The sequence below is a fragment of the Nymphalis io genome, chromosome 9 (genome assembly GCF_905147045.1).
Source record: "Nymphalis io chromosome 9, ilAglIoxx1.1, whole genome shotgun sequence".
NCBI lineage: Eukaryota > Metazoa > Arthropoda > Insecta > Lepidoptera > Nymphalidae > Nymphalis > Nymphalis io.
Window position 1 is genome coordinate 13,604,264 of NC_065896.1, and position 24,770 is coordinate 13,629,033.

The 24,770-nt window shown below is 31.7% G+C and overlaps 2 protein-coding genes across 2 annotated transcripts in view; one reads left to right on the forward strand and one right to left on the reverse strand.

Annotated features, from left to right (window-relative positions):
• LOC126770704 (uncharacterized) overlaps positions 1–21,629 on the forward strand; it is a 32,283-nt gene extending 10,654 nt beyond the window's left edge. Inside the window, exons 5-9 of the mRNA XM_050490216.1 lie at positions 400–513; positions 11,505–11,675; positions 16,239–16,344; positions 18,194–18,325; positions 19,941–21,629. Of these exons, the coding sequence (XP_050346173.1) occupies positions 400–513; positions 11,505–11,675; positions 16,239–16,344; positions 18,194–18,325; positions 19,941–20,086 (669 nt within the window). The 3' untranslated portion in view covers positions 20,087–21,629. The remainder of the gene's footprint in view (positions 1–399; positions 514–11,504; positions 11,676–16,238; positions 16,345–18,193; positions 18,326–19,940) is intronic.
• LOC126770700 (adenylosuccinate lyase) overlaps positions 1–23,699 on the reverse strand; it is a 37,026-nt gene extending 13,327 nt beyond the window's left edge. The window contains exon 1 of the mRNA XM_050490204.1: positions 23,444–23,699. Within this exon, the coding sequence (XP_050346161.1) occupies positions 23,444–23,611 (168 nt within the window). The 5' untranslated portion in view covers positions 23,612–23,699. The remainder of the gene's footprint in view (positions 1–23,443) is intronic.
• Between the last annotated feature and the right edge of the window lie 1,071 nt (positions 23,700–24,770).

Consider the following 24,770-nt stretch of genomic DNA (forward strand, 5'->3'; position numbering starts at 1 on the left):
GGTCAAAAGTTAAATGTAATATACGGAGCATTCTTCTGACTCATTAGAGATCTAGCTTTCGGGTAGGCCAATAGTTTTTTTGGTCACTATAAACGCTTCTGCAAAAATATTGTGTAATATTTTAGTAGAAAATATAAAAAAAAAAACATTTTTAAGGCTTAATTTCATAAAGTTTCTTACGCGCAATCAATTGAAAAATATCGTAATATTTATTTAGTCATTAAATATTAAAAACTTTATTGAAAAAATAAACGTTTTTCAGCAATATATTTTCGACACGGCTAAGAAAATTGTCAACAATTACACACTATTTTCGAGCATTCTTGCAGTTCGATAAATTTAAGTCAAGGATTCGTCAATTGCTGTTTCAATTGAATAATAGTTAATCCTAAGTTGTAACTGAAACTGGAGTATCTATACTCGGGCAGCTTCGTGATAATATCACCCAGATCGAAGGACTTTATGTGCGAAGTCGACGTGTACGCCGGCAACATTGCGCCACTAACGGAGAACGTAAGTCACTCGAATTATTTATTTATATAAATTGGAAAATCTGCTATTAATTTTATATTCAATAGGCTAGCCTAGTAATCTACTCAAACATGCTCATACAAGCAAATTAGAATATTTTGTTAAAATTAAAAGCTACCGCCCGTTCGGAATGTAAATTCTACCGAGAAGAGTAACAGAATCCGTTTCATCAATCATATACAATATAATAACCATATGGAATTAAGTTTATATTATCCTAGAGGAAAATCAACGCATCATAAGCTCTTTTATTATATATAATCTTGTATAGAATAATATGTTTTACTTATTATAAGAAAAATTTTGAACTTCATGACCGTGTCAATTTAATGTTAAAGTTGTTTGTTTTCCTTTACTCCTCTTGTGGTTGGAATAGGCTGTAGAAGACGTCACAGAATAACACTGGTTGCACAATATGTCATAGATTACTCGCTTTAGTACGGCGCTTTGTTTTCTATAGTCGAGATGAGCAGTAGCTAGTACACGTGAATCTTATTCGACAGCTGAGGGTTCAAACCCAAGTACGCATAACTGAGTTTTCAGTTTCTTAATTTTAAGAAATAGTAAGAAAAACTTTATTTAGGCAAAAACAGCTTTTCCAGATACACATATAACCTAAGTAATCAATTTACATATTTGAAAAACAGAAGCAATCAAAATGTAACAAATAACAAACACAATGAAACAGTAAACATTTACGTAATCACATAATATATTCATAGAAAACGCAAATACATAATAAAAAAATAATTTGATTAAACATCTCTTGCTCGACGGCGAAGGAAAACACTGAAAAGAAACCTGCATCGTACAAAGTTTTTATTTTTGTATATCCACCAACCCGCATTGGAGCGGCGTGATGGAATAAAGCTCCAAGCATTCTTCTGAAGCCTAAGCCCACTAATAAGCCATTTACTGTTACATTACTTTTACTTTATAAATATACAAGTATATTTTGCCTATAAATAATTCTAGTCTTGATTTGTACAGGCTTAAAGATATATTACCACATTACAAATTAACAGCCTAATTAGAAAAAAAAATGTATGTACAATATAATTTCGTATTTTCGTATTTGTGTGTATACGGCATCGGTCGTTCAATTGATTTTAAGCATTTTGGTTATTGTTAGCACATCCATGAAGGTTTCTATCAAAATATTGCTTACAAATAACTTGTAGTGTATACATACTCATAAATGTCATAGCATTTAAGTGATAAGGAAATTTGCTAACTATTCGACGAGCCGAGCTATATTACTCAATACTATGATAACATAATATACCAGTGGGTTATTCAAACACAAGTAACAGCTAGACAAACGTATCGTCACTAGGACCTACTTCGTATGCTAATGAATCCCTTGTCGTCCTATACTGCGCGTGCGCATATTTGAAGCGATTGTGCCGTTAGCCGGAACACTGGCTCGGATCAACTATCACAATAACTGTAATCACTGCACTTGCTTTTTAGTTCAATTATATTGTTCAATTAGTATTAATTAGTCGTATATAATACTTATTACGAACTATATGTGACAATTTGAAAGTATTTGCGTTTTTAGTTTCATTTCGAATCGAAAATGCAGTTATTAAGAACATTAATTTTGTCTTATTTTTCTTTTGTGCAAAATACGCACAGATTATTTTGCTAATATTATTAATATATCATTTACTTGTCCGCTTGATATAGCTGACAGAATAACGTATGTACATATGTGTGTATGTTTATACCTTTTTAAACGAGATATTGTGAGTTGATTATGTGTATTCGCTCAAAGTAAACTTTTAGTTTTTGTATTACTTAGTGTAGGTACATGTTTAGACTCGAGAGACTGGCTGGTTGGAAGAGAGTTGACATTAGCTAATTAATTATTAAAAATACGATTAGTAATATAATGATAAGTAATACGATTTAGTAATTTGTAAACGCGAAAAAAAACCGTAATGTTCATATAAATATGTATTGTTTTAGTTTTTATTGCCGACTAAGCCCTTCGTCCGATGTGTCACGTTATGTGATGAAGTAATAGGAATCGTATTTGTATTACAGAATAATACAGATGAAATTACTATTTATTTTATTATTTTTTGATGTTTTGTAAATTGTTTTGTATTTTATGTTTTCTTTCCGCTATTATTAAGTAAAAGGTTTGTTTAGTTTATTTGTGCATTAAAAAAGTTAAAAATATAGAGCGCAGATTATAAATTCGAAACGGCAAACTATGACAATATCCGTTACGATAATCTAGTACATAATTGTCATAAAAACCTTCAATAAAAGCCTCCTTGGAACACAAAGACGTTAGTCTATTCGGAAAACAGGTCAGGCAACGACCTTCTCAAACCCCAGCTAACGTAGAACGTTGGCGCCAAAACTGGCGACGTTATGGCGCCCCATTGGCGGGAGACGATCAATTTCCCTCCCCTATTTACTATTGTTTATATACATTTCATTTAATTACATTTTGTACAAAGGGTTTAAAGTAGTAAAAACAAATACATATATATTAAAATTTCGTCATCCTTTTATTTTTTAATAATTTTATCTTATATAGATTATAAAAGGCAATGTTTCGTTTATAAATCTGGAGCAAAGAGATTTGTAATTTAGAGGTTAACTTCCATATAGAGACGTACTGACAAAAGAATGTAGAGAAATTTTGATAGTATTAAGGCACACCGATCTTTTACTGAATTCTTCTTATATTTAAATGTATTAATGCGGATTATTAATAATTTCTCTTAAATTTTATTTAAAAAAGTATATATTTATAATTTGTTATGGCAACACTGTCAAAACGCTAAACACGCATACGAGTACCAGTAACTTTTATATTGCAAAGAACAATGGCCCATGCTGGCGACAATAACATAAAGTGCGTGTTTGTGTTTCACGTTCGCCCATAACTATAAAACGTGCACTCGACTCATATCAATGCGTCAGTAGCCGTTCACACGTTTCATTTGAACTGAATTTAATTAACAGGTAATTTTTGTTATCTGTGTTATTACAACGCGATAATAAAATATCCACAGAATTACATTTTGTAAGAGAGAAGTTATCCTTTTTATGTTATGTGTTTGTAACTCATGTGTAGTTAATGGAAGTCATGTTTTTAATTCGGCGAAAATCAATGATAAAAACTATAATTATATGATTTATTTCTTTACTTCTTGATATTTCATTTTATATTGTTTAATGAATTATTCCGTTACTTGGTAATGACTGCTAAATACATTTACTTGCCTATAATTAGCGAAATAAATTATATAACTTTTTATATACCTGTCAGTAAAAAATTTATGTTTCATGCAAATAAATGATTATTATTATTGTATTGATATTTTATTTTTTCACTGTTATAAAGTAACAAAACCCTAAACATATGGGCCGTAGCCAAGTGCGTGTAAGGGCTGGTGTTGGTATGAGCAAATGAGATGGATGAAGTTGTGAGGAACTTGCGAATGAGACGGCATGTGTCGAGGATGATTCCCTTTTGGAACAAGTGATGAGTGTGTTGAGGAACCTGTAACATATCAAGGATACTTTGTAGGTTTTATAGGAATAATATAGATGGTGCCTGTTCGCCAACGACGCTTTAATTCTATTCATAAGTCTTGGTATTTACTGAGCTAATCAACTCGATAAATAGTTTTGTTAATTGTTTACGTTAATGTCTTGTTTTATTATTATTATACATTGTAAAGGAGAGCATGTTTACAGGTGCCCTACCTACCTTTATGCAAGCTTGTCTAGGTAAGTATCAACCACTCATCAGATATTCTATCGCAAAACAGCAGTATTTCTTACTGTTGTTTTCCGGTTTGAAGGATAACATCTCAGTTCCCAAGGTTGGTGCCGCATTGGCGATGTTAGCGATACTTAACATTTCTTACAATGCCAATGTCTAGTAGCGTTGGTGACCACTTACCATGAGGTGGCCCATTTGCTCGTCTGCTTACCGATACTATAAAAATAGATATAATAAAAAATATATAAAAATAATGATAATGTAATAGTATAAACGTTATTTAAGGATCTGCTTACGAGCATTTTTGAATTGTCAATTAACACGACTTAATTTAATGAAGGCAACAATCGGTTTCGTATTATTCTACGAGTAGAACTGACAGGAAATACAGTCACGTGCCCACTTATTAAACTTATTAAATTAGTTTTTTTTTTATAGAATAGGAAGGTGGACGAGCATATGGGCCACCTGATGGTAAGTGGTCACCAAACGCCCTTAGACATTGGCATTCTAAGAAATGTCAACCATCGCTTATAGCCAATGCGCCACCAACCTTGGGAACTAAGATTTTATGTCCCTTGTGCCTGTAATTACACTGGCTCACTCACCCTTCAAACCGGAACACAACAATATCAAGTATTGCTGTTTTGCGGTAGAATATCTGATGAGTGGGTGGTACCTACCCAGACGAGCTTGCACAAAGCCCTACCACCAGTTAGATATATCAACTAGACCTATTAAATTGAATAACCTGCATGAAAATCGACTAAGAGTGGACCAATTCTATTAATAGTTGTCACTTTATCGCTATCGAATCGGAACGTAATCGTTGCCGTTTAACAGTTTTTCTATTCTATTAACGCAACGATCCAGTTGCGTTCCGGTCGAGGTTGGTTGAATATAATCGGGAAAGTATTATATCCATTAAAGATTAGTATTTATGTCTAGTACGCTTTATCATCTATATAATCTTGAATAGAACAATATGACTAGTCTTTTGACAGTTTTGATGTCTCGAATAACTTTGCGGAGTTGGAAACTTGGTGTACTAGTTTACCATTACTATGGTTTGTGAACAATCACGTTATTAACCCGGCGTCGATGTCGGGTCACAATGACCGGCCAATGTTGATTCGTGGCTCGTATTGTTTTTATTATAAGCATTAATATTCTTTTTGATGTTATTTGCGATGTCATGTAGCTGATACTAGTTCTAGTCTGTTACGTCTCCATCGGCCAGTTCGACGTCTTCCGCATATTGAACGATACAATAAATTCGTGAAGTTTATTTACCTTTTTTATAAGGTATATTTTGCTATTTCGACTTTGCAGATGTAAAAATTTGCAAGCAAAACTTTTTGTGAGGTGTCATTTTGACCCGCGTCATCGTCCTCGTTATTTTTATCCCACAATGGCGCCGGGTTCATGACGCCATAAATATTATGGGTCAATTTTCAAACGATTTATATAATATTCATCGTGTTATCGCTTGTAATTATGAATAATTTTCAAGACTGTGGTAATTAGTCATCCTGATGAGACGTTTGTCTTCAGACGTTTTCAGTGCATTGATGTTCTTCTTAAATATATATTAATTGGTAATTCGTGTTTTCAAATAAACAATCTAAGTAAGAACACAAAGATGATTGGAATCAATTTAATTAATTCATAGGGAAACAACGATAATATGAAGAAGTTTTAGGTATTGCCTCTATTTGTACATAACAGAAAACTAAATAAAAAAACAAACAAAACTGAAATAAAATAAAGAAAATAACACTAAATGTGTTACGTCACAAATAAAATAGGAAAGAACTTGTATTAGGAGTGGAGACGAGAGTGTCTCAAGGGGTCAGTGCCGAACTTGCGTGGTTCGTAAACTATTGCGCTACTGACGTTTTCGCCGGCTACCTAGAAGCCTTGTCCTCGAGTTTCAACGCTTATTTTCAGTAGCCGTCTAACAATATCTGACGCTTTCGAACGAACATAAAATAAAGAACACATACATATACAATATATAACAATAAAAATTAAAATAAAACCGTTACGCTGCACGCGCCGACTGCGAGCCACTCATCACTAACATTTTGTTAGTAAGATCAATAAATTAATCTAACAAGAAAAACCGTAAGATACTAAATTTTAAAAATATATACATTTATTATATACTTAATTTAATTATAAGAAATAAAATATAATTATTTAATTGTGAACAACGATATATTTCATGGCTTCCATAACAATATAGTCGTGATCGATCGTATTTATCGTCAATGCGATCGCAGTGCGTGCGCGTGCGCATGTATGTATGAAGTTATGCGCTCACGCTGACTTCCAGACCGGAAAACACTAGAAAGTGGCTTTTCAATTTTCGAATAGCTACATATAAACGATCTAGTGGTAAATCTCGCAAGTGATTGAGCGGAAAAACGTCCGAGGGAAATGTCGGACGAATGGGATTGTAATAAAAATACAAAAGCCTAAATTATACTTCTCTTGATTTCCATTAAATCAATTAAACTATTCGTCGTCGGTAGCTGGGCTACAAATATGCGTGCCGTTTCTTAAAACAGTTGAACAAATAAAAGATTGAAGAGACCAACTAAATCAATAGAAACCATAAATCGAAGTTCAACAGCCTTCAATAAGCATAATATAATTGAAACATGATTGAAACCGAAGATTCTTCCGTTATAAGTGAAGATAACGAATGAAATAACGAAAATGAATCAATTATTGTTAACTCTATGATAACCCCCACCGCACATTATTAAGAAGCCATGTACCTGATATTAATAAAAGTAAAAATTGAAACTTACAGTTCGGCAACTCTTTAATTAGCATTCAGTGTATTAATTATAATCATTGACAAATGTTATAATAGAACAATTGTTATGTTCAACTGAAAATACTTTTAAGGCTGGTTAGCAAATGCTACTTTTGTGATTGTTTGGTTAAAAATCCTATGGTTGTAATGGTAAAAATTTAATATTTTACCTGTAGCTAGTTCTCTATAATAATACGTATTATAAACATAAATTCTTTAAGCATATTACTCACTCTAAGGGTGGCTGGTTCTTTTATATAAATGTATAAAAGAATGTGGTATAAATTTATATACATAAATGAAAAATTAAGTAGTTATAAAAAAATATGTCCCATTGAGTTTCTTTCGTTAGTTCTTCTAGTCTGGTCTGAAGTGGTTCTTTCCTAATAATTAAATAAATAAGTGTAATGTTTTAAAAGTAATAGCCTGTAATGATCCCACTGCTGACTTAAGGCCTTCTTTCCTATTAACGAGAAGGTTTTGCTGCGCTGCTTCAATGCGGTTTCGTGGTGCCCTTTGTAGGGTTTTCCTCTAACACACGAAGCATGACACTGAAAGCAAGGTCAGCCGTTGGTGCTGTGCCTGATGTCTTTTCGGTCGTGTAGGATTGTCGTTACATCATTATGAGAGTAAAGAAATAGAGGGATGACCTGGCTGTACAGTAATAATATCACCACCGTAGTCGAGAAATCGGTCAGGAGAACTAATTACGTGACAGTATTATATATAGATAAAAATGCAGCTGACATTCGTGTGTAGTTAAGATTTTAAACAGGGAAGTGATTATATAACTAATTACTAATATTTTATTGTTAAAAAAATGATAGACCTTGTTAGTAATAAGGTCTAATATTTTTTACACGAACAGCCTTAACGCACGAGTCACTTCGTGTGACTTTATCGAGTACAGAGATAAAAAATAGTCAATAAATACTATTATATCGGTTTTAGGAAACAAGGAATTGAATTTTGTTCCATTTACCGCTATAGACGAAACGGTGGTAGAGTTAAAATATTGAAGATCAAATAAATGTATTATTTTATAAATATTCAAGACATAAGTAACATTTCTCTAATAGAAAATGAATTATCAACTGTAACCATTAGTATTCCATTTTTAAATATTCTTACGCAATAATTCTCTAGTATTAGAGTAGTACAAGAGTACAACTATGATGGCTGATAACTGTCACGATAAATCTAAAGGGAACTTCAAGAGCTTTGAAAATAGAATATCGATCTGGTTCTAGAATCGGATGGAAAGATCGATCCATGATTATGTAACGTTTGTTTTATTTTTATTTTTAGCTTTCTTTTAATTTGAACACAACTTATTCGATTAATTCTTCTCGCCGTTTCTTAAGCTTTGCCTGGAAGATATTCTTTATTGGAATTACTCCGTCTTTGTAGATTTGAATTATTGATTATTTAAGTTTAGTATTTTATTGAAAACTTTATTGTAAAATAAAGGTTTTAAAAACAATAATAAATATTTAATTTACGAATATTTATTTCGATCTTGTTGTTGTAAGTATATTAAGATTAAAACGCTGTTTTAAAATAATGTATTTTATATTATAAAGCTGGAGAGTTGTTAGGCTTCAACGTGATTAACTCAGGAACTCGCAATTTGATTTGTAAAATTATTATCTTTGCGTAAGGTACCCGAATATTAAAGAAGGTTATAGGCTATTAAACTTCATGCATTGACCTTAATGATCAGAGTAGTAACCGTAAACATTAACCAATCTGGCAGTCACACACACACACACATCACTTTTTCATACATAAGTATGTATTTATGTTCGGACCAGGCATGTGTAATTGTGCAATCCAAATATAACACGTGTGAAACCTCAAGGTAAAGCTAGTTTTTAATAAAACTTAAAGACCCCTTTATTATATAATGTAAAGTCCACTAACAACCCATCAGTTAATTTACAAGATATTTCTTATTAAACGTTATTTCATTCTGTAAAACACATATATAAACGTACAAATAATATTTTATCGAGTTAAAAATAATCAAGTTATAGATATATGAACACGGTTGAAATCTACGTACGTACTACGGCCCACCGGTTCTACGCTCCAGCGGCAAATTTTTGTTAAGCCATTTTCTCTGCACACAATAAGGGCGGGAAGGTACTGTCAGACATTATACGAGTACTAGGTAGTGCACTTGTATCTAATGTATTGAGTTGCAGCACGCGCTAGCAGAAACACAGTCGACTCGCGACGGACGCGTATAACACTCGTATTTTCCGCTACGCGAAACGCGCTACAGTTTGAATTTCGAATCAGTTGTGTTTTTTTTCTTAATTTAGACAGTGATTGTGGCTATAGACTTTTTGGTCGAGGAATAAAACTGAACCCTATTAAAACTTTTTGGTAAGAATAAATCACGTCATTTAAAATTTGTTTCTGCATTTTAATAGAATTATTTAGTTAATGTAGAATGCAATGAATGATTATTTTAAAACATAATATTTGCTATGTTTATGTATGTTTAATAATTTAACTAGAACATATGATAGGGTAGTTTTTTTTAAATGTTGAAGGTAATAAATAATTAATTTTGGGGTAGTCATCAAAATATACATTTAGATGACAGTAAATACAATGCTATTGATTTAGTTTCAAAATATAATATATAGTAAAAACTATTTTGAAATGTTTTTCTTTTTCATATTTCTATATTTATGACTTAAGACATCGACTTGTTTAAAACGACACTAGTTAGATTAAGTAATATTTGATTTTTGAACGAAATATTTTTTGATTTCATAGTTTAATATAACAATATTTATGACGAAAAACATTTCCAGAAAATCAATGAAAGAAACTTTCGTAAGTCGAAAGTGCGAGACATGCTATAATCTACAAATATTTATAAAATGTGGCGTGTTGGAAAGTGGACATGCGTGTGTTCCGAGCCAGCGGTTGGCATTTATTTGACGATTGTTTATTTATGGCCAATCAAGTGCGGGTGACATGCGTAAATTAATTTTTTAATTTTCATATTTAGTAGTGTATGACTGAAACACGAATTACATTGATTTTGTAAGCGTATTAAGCATTATATTCAATTAATTCATTTATGTATTTAGCTTCTTCATTTAGTTTTTTTTATTTTAATAAAGCTAAGATGGCCCAGTGGTAAGAGCGCGAGAATCTTAATCGATGATCGTGGGTTCAAACCCGGGGAAGCACCACTGAATTTTCATGTGCTTAATTTGTTATTATAATTCATCTCGTGCTTGACGGTGAAGGAAAACATCGTGAGGAAGCCTGCTTGTGTCTAATTTCACTGAAATTCTGCCACATGTGTATTCCACTATCCCGCATTGGAGTAGCGAGATGGAATAAGCTCCAAAACCTTATCCTCAAATGGGAGAGGAGGCCTTAGCCCAGCAGTGGGATATTCACAGGCTGTTACTGCTGCTACTGCTAGTTTATATATATATATATATATATATATATATATAAAATATATATATATATATATATATATATATATATAAAATATATATATATATATATATATATATAATAAAGTATTGGAATTTTTTTTATTTATATAAATAATAATTTGTATACTGAGTATAGTTTATAAAATCCTGAGTACCGAGGATTCAAGTCCGGGTCATGAAAAAAATATTGCATGATTATTAAGAAGTTTTCTGTAGCATCCTCGAGTTAGGAAGTAGGCATGGTAAAATCCTGTACCTTGGTCCTGCATCAAATCTCTCTATGGTCGTTTTTTATGCTATCCTCACTTGTGGTAGGGCTTTGTGCAAGCCGTCTAGGTAGGTACCACCCACTCGTCAGATATTCTACTGCAAAACAGCAGTACTTGATATTGTTGTGTTGTTCAGGCACAAGGGACATAAAATCTTAGTTCCCAAGGTCGGTGGCGCATTGGCTATGTAAGCGATGGTTGACATTTCTTAGAATGCCAATGTCTAAGGGCTTTGGTGACCACTTTCTATCAGGTGGCCCATATGCTCGTCCGCATTCCTATTCTATAAAAAAAAAAAAATTTGCACACCACCCGTGTTTTATAATATCTCCTGTGCAGTTAACTAGTCTCTATTTGGAATGGCCGCCGTGACTGAAATGGGCAACGAGGACTTCGTCATTATTATGAATACTGCGATTTGTGTACAGTAAAGGTTAGGTTAGTTATCGTGTATAGTATAATTATAAATATTATCGTCGAAATCAAAAACGACCTCCAAGGAGTAAATATAGATCAAAGTAAAGGGATAGCCTATGACTTCTTTAGTTGTATCCTAACTATGGATACATTATAAAATATAACTAAATTTGTAAAAAAATAAGGGTTGCACATTTATGTATCAAATATGTATAATTGTATTATGTCCAAAGGTTTCGGAGTACGGCGGCGGCGCAAGAGTAATCTGGGCCATGTCGGCGGGTGACAGGGAGGCGGACGCGCAGGCCAAGAAGGGCGAGGAGGGCTCTGCTACCGACAGAGACAGTCGGGCAGCAGCTGTCCTTAAACATAATTGGTGCATCGGCCTGAGGACGATAGAACTGGTAGGTTTGAACTCTAATCTAACAAAAGAGAATGCCAAAAGATCGGACACGTCTCTTTTACATGCCTTGTTGCAATTGCTCTGCCGTTGATAGAGTTGTAATTTGTCAGCTTTAGCCGATATGAGTCAACTCGTGACTCCATATATTTTAGGCATTGAGCCACATCGGCTCATACTTTCGACTAGAAATATAAACAAGGCTATATAATATGTAATGATTAATTGTTAATAGCCTAAGTGTTCGTCGATACAGGACGGACATAACATTTTAGATTTGGATATTGACTATTAGGCGAAGGAATTCAATAATTACTAATAGATAAAAACTTAAATACATTGTATTTTGTTAAACACGCAATACAGATAATAAATAATTTATAATCTGTTTATGTTCGTCAGAACTTTGAACACTTCTGGCTGAAAACGTAGGTTAGTTAGGTTTAGACTGTAACACTACTCTAAGCGTGTCATCCGATTGTATGTACGTCACTACAAGGACTACGCGGTCACGTAAAACGTATTTCCGAGATGACACGCTTACAGACATAAAACTAACTAAAGTAATTTCATTTAAACATACGTTGAGCCGAGACACGGCTTTATTTCACTTTTCACATTTCATCACTTGCTCGACGAAAACAGCAAAAAAAAACTGCATCTCGAATGAAATTCGATGAACTTGAACAATACTTGAATAGCATGATAGATTAAGTTTTAAATCTTCTTAACAGAAGCCGAGTCGTTTGCCCAGCATTGGGACGTTATTTCAATTAAAATGAACATGCAATATACTCAAAGAGGTCTTATATGCACTATTGAATCGTCATTTTACAAGATGATATTAAATCTTGGAATGTAAATTTTCGTGATTGATTAATCAGTATTTACTTTTTCCTTCAAATAAACTATTCATACATGTTTAAGTATAAATACAATTATTTTCACCAAAGCGTTTATTTAGTCTTTGGATTGACTATGTCATCTCCGTACAAGCAGAGCACACAGTAATTATACTATAGAAATTAAATTACCTAACTAAAAACGATTAAGCAACAACTTAATACTACCAATTCAATAAACCGTTCTTTTGTAAATATTATCATTTAAAATGAGCACAAGCTTTTCTATATACATGTTTTCAATAATAGCTTAGCTTCGTTGAAAAATAATACAATTGAATAATATACTTTGAATTAAATCAACGAATTATCAGCTCCACGCTGTTCCTACAATCTTGTATTGAGTGTCCAATGAGTTTATTTCGATATTTTAAATTTTGATTAAGATTAATAAATAACAAGATATGTTATTGATTTTTGTTGAATCAGCGGAAACAGCCTTGTACTTGTGGGAATAGACAGATGACTTGAAACTGCCGCTGGTACGCGATGTCCTTGATATATCGTGTAATTCTGAATAAACACCCTATTGTTTTGTGACTCATGTTTGCCATTATGACTTGTTCGTTGTAATGAATCGCGTAGAGTAATGTTTACGTATAGAATTAATGGAAAAAGTGAAGTGAGTCCAGCGCTGGAAGCCTCCATCGTATTGATAGCGAGAAAAGTCGGAGTGAATTGGCATTCATGTCTATCGGTCAATCTGAAAGATATTTTATGAAAAATAAGAATAAGAACTTAAACTTTATTCATGACCAAACAAATGTTGCAGATGCAAGAGTTACTATTAAATATTAAAATAAAATAATTTTATAAACAAAATTCATTGTTTAAAATGAAATCAGCAAAATAATATTCTTGTAACAATATTTACAACAACTTCTGTATACGCGATGAACGTTTGCGTGAAAAGTTCGTGAAGAGAAAATATTTTACTTCTGCAATGTGTACTGAATCACACGTTCTTTTTTTAAAATATGTTTCAGAAAATTACGTTAAAAATAGATATAAATTAACGTAAAAAGACAATTATAATTTTAGTTAAATAAGTGTCTTAATAAAAAGAAAATGTTTGTGGAGTGTGAGTGAAAGCGAAAACCGACGTCGTTAAGGAAGCATTTAGGAAAGCATCTACTTGCGGTATTTAGGAATATTCAAACGGTGAAAACGTGTATTTGTCAAGACGAAACGACAGATTGGACTTTCACTTAATCTTTGTCATCGAGCAGTTGTTTAAATTTTATTAATTTTATTCACTTCGTTCTACTGTGACCTGCAGTGCTTAGACCATAAGAACTCACTTTGCATCTCACTCGTGGAATTTTGAAAGCCGACTTACTACGATAAGATATTTTCGTCACATATCATTTTCTGACATTTCACGATCGTGTTTTGCGGTGAGTTCTACTCAAATATATTAATTGTAAATCAACTTACAAGCTCTTTTGAATCATTATTTTACAGTTTACTCATTCTTCGATTGCTATAAGACGTAAATAATTTATTATATACCTTGATCATCTACTCGTAAATAATTGAGTACATTGCTTTATTTATCACCGTTTATTGCGACACGATTTTTTTTAAGAGTTGCGGTTTTTATAAAATATTTCTTGCAAAAATAATAAATCAAACATTTGATTATTGCTTGAGCGATATTTATATCGCTTGAGTAATATAAATATAATAAATCCAGTTTTTATGTATTTTAGTAAAATTTTATAATTATTAACACGGTTCAATTAATGTGTAGGGAAATATATAAATAATAACGACTCGTGGCTAGTGCATATATATTCATCAAACTAATTACAGGCACAAGGGACATAACATCTTAGTTCCCGAAGTTAGTGGCATTGGTGATGTAAGCGATGGTTGATATTTCTTACAATGCCAATGTCTATGTTCGTTGGTGACCACTTACCGTCAGGTAGCCCATATGCTCGTCTGCCAACCTATAATATAAAAAAAAATCGGTTCGAATTTTCATAATCAAGTACAAAATCGATTTCAATCATCTGAACACATTTTAAATCCAAATGAAGTAAAATCATTTTAATAAACGATTGTTGTCTATTGAAAGATGTTCATTTCATGTTGACCAATCGTTTTAAATGTTTTACTGAGCAAGAATTGTAGGTCAAGTAAAATTGAATAATAAAACCTTCTAGTACGCTTTAATGTGAGCTAAAAATTACGGTGTTAAAAGTAAAGTTGAACTTTCTTGTATTAATTTAAGGTTTAAAATAAAGAAAACAGTTTTTTATTGCATCTATTTCCTAGTACTGTAGACGAACGACTAATTACAATATAAAATTTATTAAAACATATCAATGTACATAATATTCGTTCCAAAAATCAGAGTTTACATTGGCTCATATGTGCACACGGCACAAGCTCTTTATTTTTTATTTTTTTTTTTTTATAGAATAGGAAGGTGGACGAGCATATGGGCCACCTGATGATAAGTGGTCACCAAACGCCCTTAGACATTGGCATTGCAAGAAATGTCAACCATCGCTTATAGCCAATGCGCCACCAACCTTGGGAACTAAGATTTTATGTCCCTTGTGCCTGTAATTACACTGGCTCACTCACCCTTCAAACCGGAACACAACAATATCAAGTATTGCTGTTTTGCGGTAGAATATCTGATGAGTGGGTGGTACCTACCCAGACGGGCTTGCACAAAGCCCTACCACCAGTGAAAATTTATATGAAGTGATAAGTACTTCATACTTAAGTCAAAAAGCTCAACAAGTTTCCATTAATGAAATAAAGTATTCTGAATCTGTGCTCAAAATGGGTGTTCTACAAACAAAATTTAAAAATAAATAAAAAATTATCAATTATTTTTTTTTTTTTGGTATTATAAATACCGTAATCATATGTAAAAAGTATTGGTGACATTGTATTGTTTACTGACGATTGTTTAAAATATCTTCTAGAGTAACGAATTAACCCATATCATTTTAGAATCAAGACATCTATTAAGCTTGATACCTGATGAAATTTAACTAATTAACGTATACGCTTTTTTACGTGTGTTCTTCATATGTATCGATTGTCAATATTTTTGAAAATCGAGTCTAGTTTTGAGTTTGTTTTTAATAGGTAACGCCAGGCGGTAACAAAGCCGAAACGACATGAATGCAATAGTATATAAGTGCACGGTCACACCTGTGCGTCCAAGCGAGACATCTATAGCAAAAATGTTTATACATATAAATTTAACACAGAAGCGCGTTTCCGATAATATAAGTAATGAGAAAAAATATTTGAAACGTTTTACTGGTGGTAGGGCTTCGTGCAAGCTCGTCTGGGTAGGTACCACCCACTTATCATATATTTTACCGCAAAATAGCAGTACTTGGTATTGTTGTGTTCCGGTTTTAAGGGTGAGTGAGCCAGTGTAATTACAGGCACAAGGGACATAATCATCAGCTTGCACAAATCTCTACCACCAGTAAAGGTTCCCAAGGTTGGAGGCACATTGGCGATGTAAGCGATGGTTTCTTATAATGCCAATGTCTATGGGCGTTGGTGACCACTTAACATCAGGTGGCCCAAATGTTCGTCTGCCTACCGATACTAAATATTTTATACATAGATATTTTAATTATGTTTGTATTATTCTAGGTGTTGAGAATATATGATGTTTTCAGATCCTTGCCGTAATCGCCATTGGGCTCATAGTGGGCGCGCTGACCGCCCCCCAAGTGGTACAATCTGACCATCGTCACATCGCCCTCATCTTCTCTGCCTATTCGAGTGAGTTTAACAAAACTTTATGGTAATTATTTTGTGCATGTTTTAAGGGTCATTTTTATTATCATAGGATTGTCCGTGAGTTCATTCCTTAAAATAAATTATTAATATTATTAATTTTTTAAACTAATGTTAGCTTTAATATTATTAAATTAAGACTCGATACTATTCTTACGAGAACAATTTTATTGTTCTTAAAAAATATGTATTTTTAATGTTTATATAGATTGATTTATACAAACTCACAGGAGCAAAGGTTAGGTGAACCTAATGATAAATATTAACCACTACTAAACATTACTTCCTCCATAATTAGTTATCAGATTCAGAATTAGAGCAGCCAACTATATAATATACAATATCATTGTGTTTATTTATATATTACCATAAAATCATTTAGAAAAAATCGCGTCTAATAAACCCAAAAGTATCGATCGAATATAAAATGTCACAATCTAACAGCAGAATTTCCCAATAACTGAGAAAATTTCAAACTAAAATAACAAATAAATTGCTTTATTTTGATTCGTCAATGTTTTTTTGTCGTTTCCCGAGTATTTTGTAAACATTTCCCGTTTACAAAACTCAGCTGGACCATGGCCTCGTTGCGAATGCTGTTCAGTTCTGAATTTTTCAATTATGCATTCGATTTCATTGTTTGGAGACTCTAGAACTCTTCACGGTCTATCGAACATTGATAAAGGTCTGTTAGAAACAAATAATAGTTATGGCGTACTGATGTCTAGCATTAACTATTTTTGCCAGATTTCAGAAAGTTTATAGTACGAGTCCAAGAACGTTTTGTATCTCCAAGAATAATTGTATTTTGGAATATAATCCAAACCGTAACTATTTGAATGACACAACGAATTCCAATTTTAACACTAATTAGTCACACAGCACTGTAAGTTTTAGTTAATTACAATATAATTAACATCCTTTGACCGTGAACCTTTTTGTCACAGTTTAAGTTTTTTATTTTGAAGACTTTTTGTAAGTACTTCATTATACGACACGGCCCATATCAAAATTACACTATTAATGTTGGGCATTTTTGAAAAAAGATTTTTTTTACTCTTGCTAAAGAATACTTCAAATGCGTCACTAGTCTTATCTGTTAGGGCCTTGTTCGTGCTTTCGTTTAAATATAACTTAGCCTTAATTTGTTAGCTGATGTTCAAAAGAATAAATGGTATTATTGACAAAGTTGTAAATATACTACTTTTGTAATTATAATCATTTATCTAAACTGCAATTTCGTGCAATACCACTCAATACTTAAGCAATAAATGAGCAAAACAATAACGAGTACCGTGTCATTTAAATTAGTAATTTTAAGATTACAAACCAAGGTAACGCCGTTTTCATAATTGCTAATTGCTGAGTACAATATTAATTGTTAAGATAAACTCAGAAACAATATCGATTTGACTTAAGTTTGTTTAGCAACTAACTATAGTTAACATTTATTTCTTGGCGGTTCGCTACATCGTTAATATTGTACGCATTATCATTTGAAGTCGTTTTCACTTCTTCATTACCTGTTAAATCGGTTTCAATGAACCTCACATTACGTGAAAGTAAATGTGAATTATGCGTTCGTAATAAACCAATAAGTAAGGCTGGCAGCGAAGCGAAGCATCTAGCTATTATATACAAAACGTATTTTTTTACAATAAAATTGAATTTCCAAGCTTTTAGTTCACTCAGGATGGAACCCAAAAGTAGTAGAAGTTCCGATATCTCGTCAGTACAGTCTGAAGAATCTACGTTCCGAACGAATGGTAGTTTAAATAAAATTTAGTTTGTAATTAGAGTATATTTTTGTTTTGATTATGTTATATTTCTGTAGGTTTCATCATCATCACCGGTATACTAATTATCGCCCGTCTTTTCGGCGAGTCTGCTGGATGGAGAACTTCTATTGGGTTCTCTATCATTGGTGTCATCATGTTCACGGCTGCAGCTGCGATCATTTTTTATGGCAAGTATATACTAATATTTCAAATAAGTAATAACGTAATATAGATCGTTTTAATCGGTGTATAAATATTTTTTTAAATATCAACTGGTTTTAAAATTAAGAATATATTTTTATATAATTTGCAGTTCTATCATTAAAAGATTTAGCAATTAATGTTATTAATGAAAACAATACAATGATCTATTATATATATATATATCTATTATATTTCCAACGTATGTGCCGCTACCTAAGTTTTTATGTATCAATTATATGACTAACCAGAGTGAATAATATGCTTGATACGTTTAAGATTATACGTAATTGCGGCTAGTTTAAACATAATTATTAGTTATGTAAGAAAACATAGATAATGGGAACTTTAAATAATAATATTATTGTGGGAATGTTTGTGACAACTTCCGTCTTGAAGATAGAACTATGAATGTGAATGAATGAAATGTTACGAAAAATTACAATTTTATCACTAATACTGTATGCCAGTGAACGATAATACATTTGCCGTACTTAAATATAGTTCTTAGGCTTTTTTATATTTTTTTTAATAGGCTATATATTCGTTTAGTTACCTGTAGAATGTCTGTTTGTGGCTTTTCAAAGTCCCTCCCTCATAGCTGTCTAGTTATTGAAATAGAGATTATATATCACGATGAAAATTCTAAATTGGCTGGGCGTTGGGCAAGCTTATCTCGGTAACCACCAGACATCAATACTTTGTAATTCTGTGTTCACTACCCCCTCTGGTAGTGAGCCAGTGTAATTATAGGTTACATGTTACATACGAGCGTAACGTGGCATGCGTTGGCGTGCACAGGCGTGTAGCATGATATACTTTAAATATAAAAGGAGTATAGTAAATAAATAAATAAATAAGAAAAATTAATATCACAAGCTTTGAGACGCCGAAGAATATTAATATTCCTGGTATAAGCCAAGGATTAAAATAGAAGCGTTTAATTTGGCGTTATTACTTCCGTTTCATGTGCAATGTGTGTAGATGACCTATCAATACAATACAAATATCAAATTATATATACATATATATTATGTTATATGTATTATATATATTGTGCAGGCTTTAATGAAAAGGGTTTACCAACTTATCAATGATTCTACCGCCAAACACCAATACTACATAATAATATTGCTGTTTCGGTTTCAACGGTAAACGTGCCAGGATATAACGGCACGAGCGACTCAAAACTCACAGATCAAAACAAAAAAAACTTATCTGACCATAGAAAGTTACATAAATATACATAAACGGGAATAATTAGTCGTATTGTCGACATTATAGAGCGCTACGCAGACCAAGCGGCGAGAGTTGGTAAAAACGGTTATAAATTGTAATCTTATTTGATATATTTATGGCATTTTCCTGTGGTCGTCTTGACACATTTAATGTTGGTATACAGAAGCTCAGTAAATGTTGGAAGTAAAATAAATATTTAGCAACCAAATCATGAATCCTTAAATTTAGCGTACCCGTCACGTCACGTCATGTCACGGGTACATAAAAGGTAGAGCGTACTGAACGCTCTACATTCGAAAGAAGCCGCATAAAATCCTCGGCATACATTCTATTTGTTGCATTTACGGTTTTCTTTTTTTTCAGATTGGCATAGATCTTACTACGCTAATGTCCGCCCGAACAAAGAGGTCTACAACCTTCTTATATCATCTGGTGTCTTTGCTGTCATTAATGCAGTTGTTTTCCTTGTGCACGCATTCCTTACTTTCAGAAAAGAGGCCGATTATTAATTTTATATAGTAGCCAATGCTTAATATTATAATTTTTTTATTATCGATATAATATAAAATAATCACACATAGTTTTTATAATTAAACATTTATCACTTTTATTTACTCCAAAGTATTATCGTAAGTGTAATTATATGTAATAATAATTAAAAAAATGTATATAATATACAAGTTGTCCTGGAGAGTAGCTTGTTTGATAGTTATAAGATAATATATTAATTATTATAAGTTGTCCAATATGCAGCTGTTGTAATAAATTAAAAAAAAAATACATCGTTTTGGCCGAGACAGTGCAAGTTGAAATAAATATAATGTACTTGCTGGGTAATTTTAATTATATCTACTTTGCTTTTCTTAAATATTAAGTTTAAAGTGTTTCAATGAAAATGGTATAAGTTTTATTAGTTATAGTTTTGATTGTAATCGATGTGCAATTTTGTATTTACTATTCCATCCGAAATACTAAAACATTCCGTTTTAATTTTAACCATATAATGATCTAACTTTTAAATTTAAAAAAAAAAAAACAACGAAAGAACCACCGCTGTTTATTGTTAAGTTTAATACTTCATTTAAATTATTATTAATAAATTAACATTTGTCGAATTCATAACAATTTTATATATAAAATATAGTCAAAAAATATTGATATTAAAAAAAACACGTAATAAATATAAAGGTTATCGTGCACTGAATGTACTCTAAAATCGATTTATTACAATATCTTGTTACGACGAAATAGCGAGTTACACCCCGCATTTTTTTTCACAAATATAATAGTTTTTTTATAGTAATGTGATTTCCGCATGAAACACATAAAACACACACACATGCATAAAATTATTGTAACAGTACCCACTATTATAAATACGTAAGTATTAGATGTATTTTTTTAGTTTTTAAGTCTATATAGGAAGACCAAAGCAGTAATCAGTATCCGTCCAGTGGTAGTTAAGTTTTGTATTATTTTGTGTTGAATATTCTGTTACTCTTTTTTCTATCTGTCAACTGTCAGAAACTTCATTGGCTGTTTAGAAATGGTCTTAACATTTAACTTTCATTACGTCTTGTTAACTACTCAATTTTTGAAATTATTATAGTGTTTTTTATATGTTAGTGCTAACTTTATATTATTTGTAGAGTTAATGTAATATAGACGCTATAATAAATGCTTAATTTGTATCATTATTAAAAATGTAATCTTTAGGTTAAAGAAAATTGTAATATAATAATTTATAAAGACAACAGATTAAGTCACCAATAGAGGATTTATAATTTTGCACCAGCCCATTTGGAATATAATTAAGTAAAGTAAAAGCAAGCAAATTTATAATATTTTTAAGAACACGCATAACGTGTAATCCGGCGCTAATGTTACCTTATAGTATGCTTTTGGTAAAAGGTACCCGCGTAACACAGAAACGATGATATAGTGTGTACTACCCATTATACATGCATCAATGTTGTGACTCGGTTGTTTGTATATAAGATTATGTAATATTGATTGTATCGATGTAATTTTATAAATAAATATAATTGCACAAAGATTGTTGTTTTGTTTTAGTTTTTAAGCTTTAGTTTTTTTATTATTCTTGGATTGGTGCATATTTGACTAGATTATTATTAATAGACTAATTAAAGAGAATACGAATTAGTAAAAATTAATGGCATTACGAGTAGCCAATTGCTAATAATTTGTAAAAATACATAGGTACCTAAATGCTACACATGAAAAATGGTAACTAAGACTTTATATTTTTACTTATATTTAATTCAATAATTTATTCTAATTCTTACAACTAAAAAACTTTTTTTTAAATTATATATTGTTTTTTAATTATATTCTAACTAAACGTCATCAACGACATACGAGTGGTATTAAAAAAGTTCACTTTAAGGCGTGTGGCGTGTCGCGTATTTGCCTTCTACTACTAGTAGCTATTCATGACCAGTTTTCTAAATGGATAGCATCTGATTGTTGATGCAATAAAACCAAAAATCAAGCAATATCTGTCAAATTATGTAATTAATAATTTACTTGCACGTAATGAAAAATTATTAAACTCATTCCAAGAGTATACTTGTGATATTAAGATCTTCAAGTAACAATAGTAACACAGAAAGCTGTTTATTCAGTTTATGAGATGGATTCGATGTTCAGAATTTATTATAAAAATAAAAAAAAACATTGAAAATTATATATTATGATACGAAATAAATACGTAAAATAAAATCATTTACAACATTTGTAGTTTTCATTTATTGATTATGGCAGAACAATTTACTAAGTATGACAACAAAAGGTACGTCGTGATGTGATATTAAATCACCCAAATTTGTCAGCTCTATCCCAGTATTGACAGCCACTCTTCTACAGAACTCTTACAGAATATGTCTCCAAGAACCAACTTCAAATTCCCCTAAATATCGATTAAAAACCCCTAAATTTTTTGTTGTGCACTCACAATGTTTGAGAGGTAATTTCAAATAAAAATTTAAAAAACATTCAAGTAGTATAAAATAGCTGTTGTATTTATGCATGTATTTTATCCATTTACACCATTAATTAATGACGTAATAATATTAATGATCATAACAATGAAATTAAACAATTTTTATTTTTCATTCAGTGACTAGAAAACGAAGCCCGGGCGTCTAATGTGTTGTACAATTGTTTGCTCACTCATATTCAGTCAAATAATGCAGCTATAATTTACTCTGTGGAATTGAACTAAACAAAATAAAATTAACGTGACTTTAATAATATATCGTATAGATCAGCGATAATCAACCTTTTATTTATAGGGACCACAAACACATGTTAGTCATGTTGTCGCGGGCCGCGGACAAAACATATTTAAGTAATTATTTTTTAGGTTTCGGGATTGTTACAAATTAAACTATGAACGGATTTATTGCGTATATTTTAACATTTCGTGTATATGTCCATAAGCAGCTGTTTAATTCAAATTATCTAGGTGTTAATAAAAACCTTTGAAATTTAAAATAGTTCAAATTAAAGTAACATCAAGTGGGCCAACCACTAAAGCCCGGCGGGCCGCAAATTGAGTACAGCATCTCTATATATGAATATTCGTTTAGTTACACTCAATTTTCATTAATCATTTGAAAAGTTTATAAGATCGAATTATTCGAGTTAAATAATTGAAAAATTAAATCGACAAGTGTAATATATACAATAAAATATATATTTTGTATTGTCCCTGTTGCACATTACATGACGTGTATCCGATTTTTTTGACATAACCTATAAAAACAGTAGGTGGGTACCAAAACAAAACATTTGTTTCTTTCATTCATAAGTAACGTTTAAATAAAATAATTTATTAAACTTACCTTTTCAGCCTTTGCTAAGTAAATCCAAAGTTTTCTCCATGTAGAAAATTTCTTTTGGTCACTAAAATTGTACTGCATTTCTTTCGATGCATATCGCGTGCTTAAAGGTGACCGATAGTTGCAAAATTCTGAATTTTGTATTTCCGAGGGAGCGTCGATAGCAAACATTTTAATTCTATTTAACAAACGTTGAAATAATATAACCCCGGGAGTAGTTGACAACTGACTGCTGTTTGCTCTAGTAGCCAAACAAGATGAAGGTTGACCGTCATTTGAGCGGGAGAATTTAATTCTGATAACAAAGGTTATCGATAAAATATCTGATGCAAGTTGAAATTATTGTGAATTGTTACAAAAGTAAAACGTTTTCTTATTTATTGTAAGTATACGTGTTTAATATTATTGTTATCGCCCAGTTGTGTCCTAATGTAAATTTCATCACTAGTTATGTATTTGAAGTATGTTCGATATTCGACCTTGCAACAAAATCGACTTTTAATGATTACTTAATAAACGAACAGGCCGACGATTTTTTTGAGAGATAAGAAAAATAAAATGAAACTTGCTTGCTTTATAAAATGAATTTACCATTCTGTAAATAATACTGAAAACGTGTGTTACTTTACTTGAGTAGATTAGATCTTTACCAAAACGTTTGTTTATTTAAACACTGATTTTTCTCGCTATTGATTTGACATTCGAAAAAAGTAAAAACTTATTGCTTAACTAATCACTTGCTAAGCAACGTTTATATGTAACGCCTTGAGAGTTTATGTCCTTGACACAGGGGTGTACACCCTTAGTGGACTTACTAGTCACTTACTAGAAGGATAAAGGAGATATTAAATCTTAGAATAAAAAAGGTGTGACTTATTGCTCTACCTTATTAGGAGTGCCAACTTTCTAGCAGCGGTTGTCGGGCCAGGGGCTACGTTGCTAATTACAAAAGTAATAAAAAGCAAAAAATTTTTTTTGTAAAATTTAATGCTCCATTTCAACCCCAATACAATTTCATACTCTTGTTTTACCTCCCTTATTATATTATTTCGTTTGATATTCATCAAGTAATTTATATTTAGATGAAATATTTTAATATGTAGTGTCCAGTCAATGCCAATAGTTCATACCAAGCGCTAAAATCGAACGATTTAATCTCAATCATTGCAAATATAAGCGGTATGTTCTAGTTTGAAGGATATATGAGTCAGTGCAATTACAGGCACAACGGATACAATATCTTTGCTTTACAAAAGCTTTCAGCGCCATGTCTATGGGTGGTGACTACTTACCATCAGATGGCCCACCTTCCTACCTATTTTATATAACT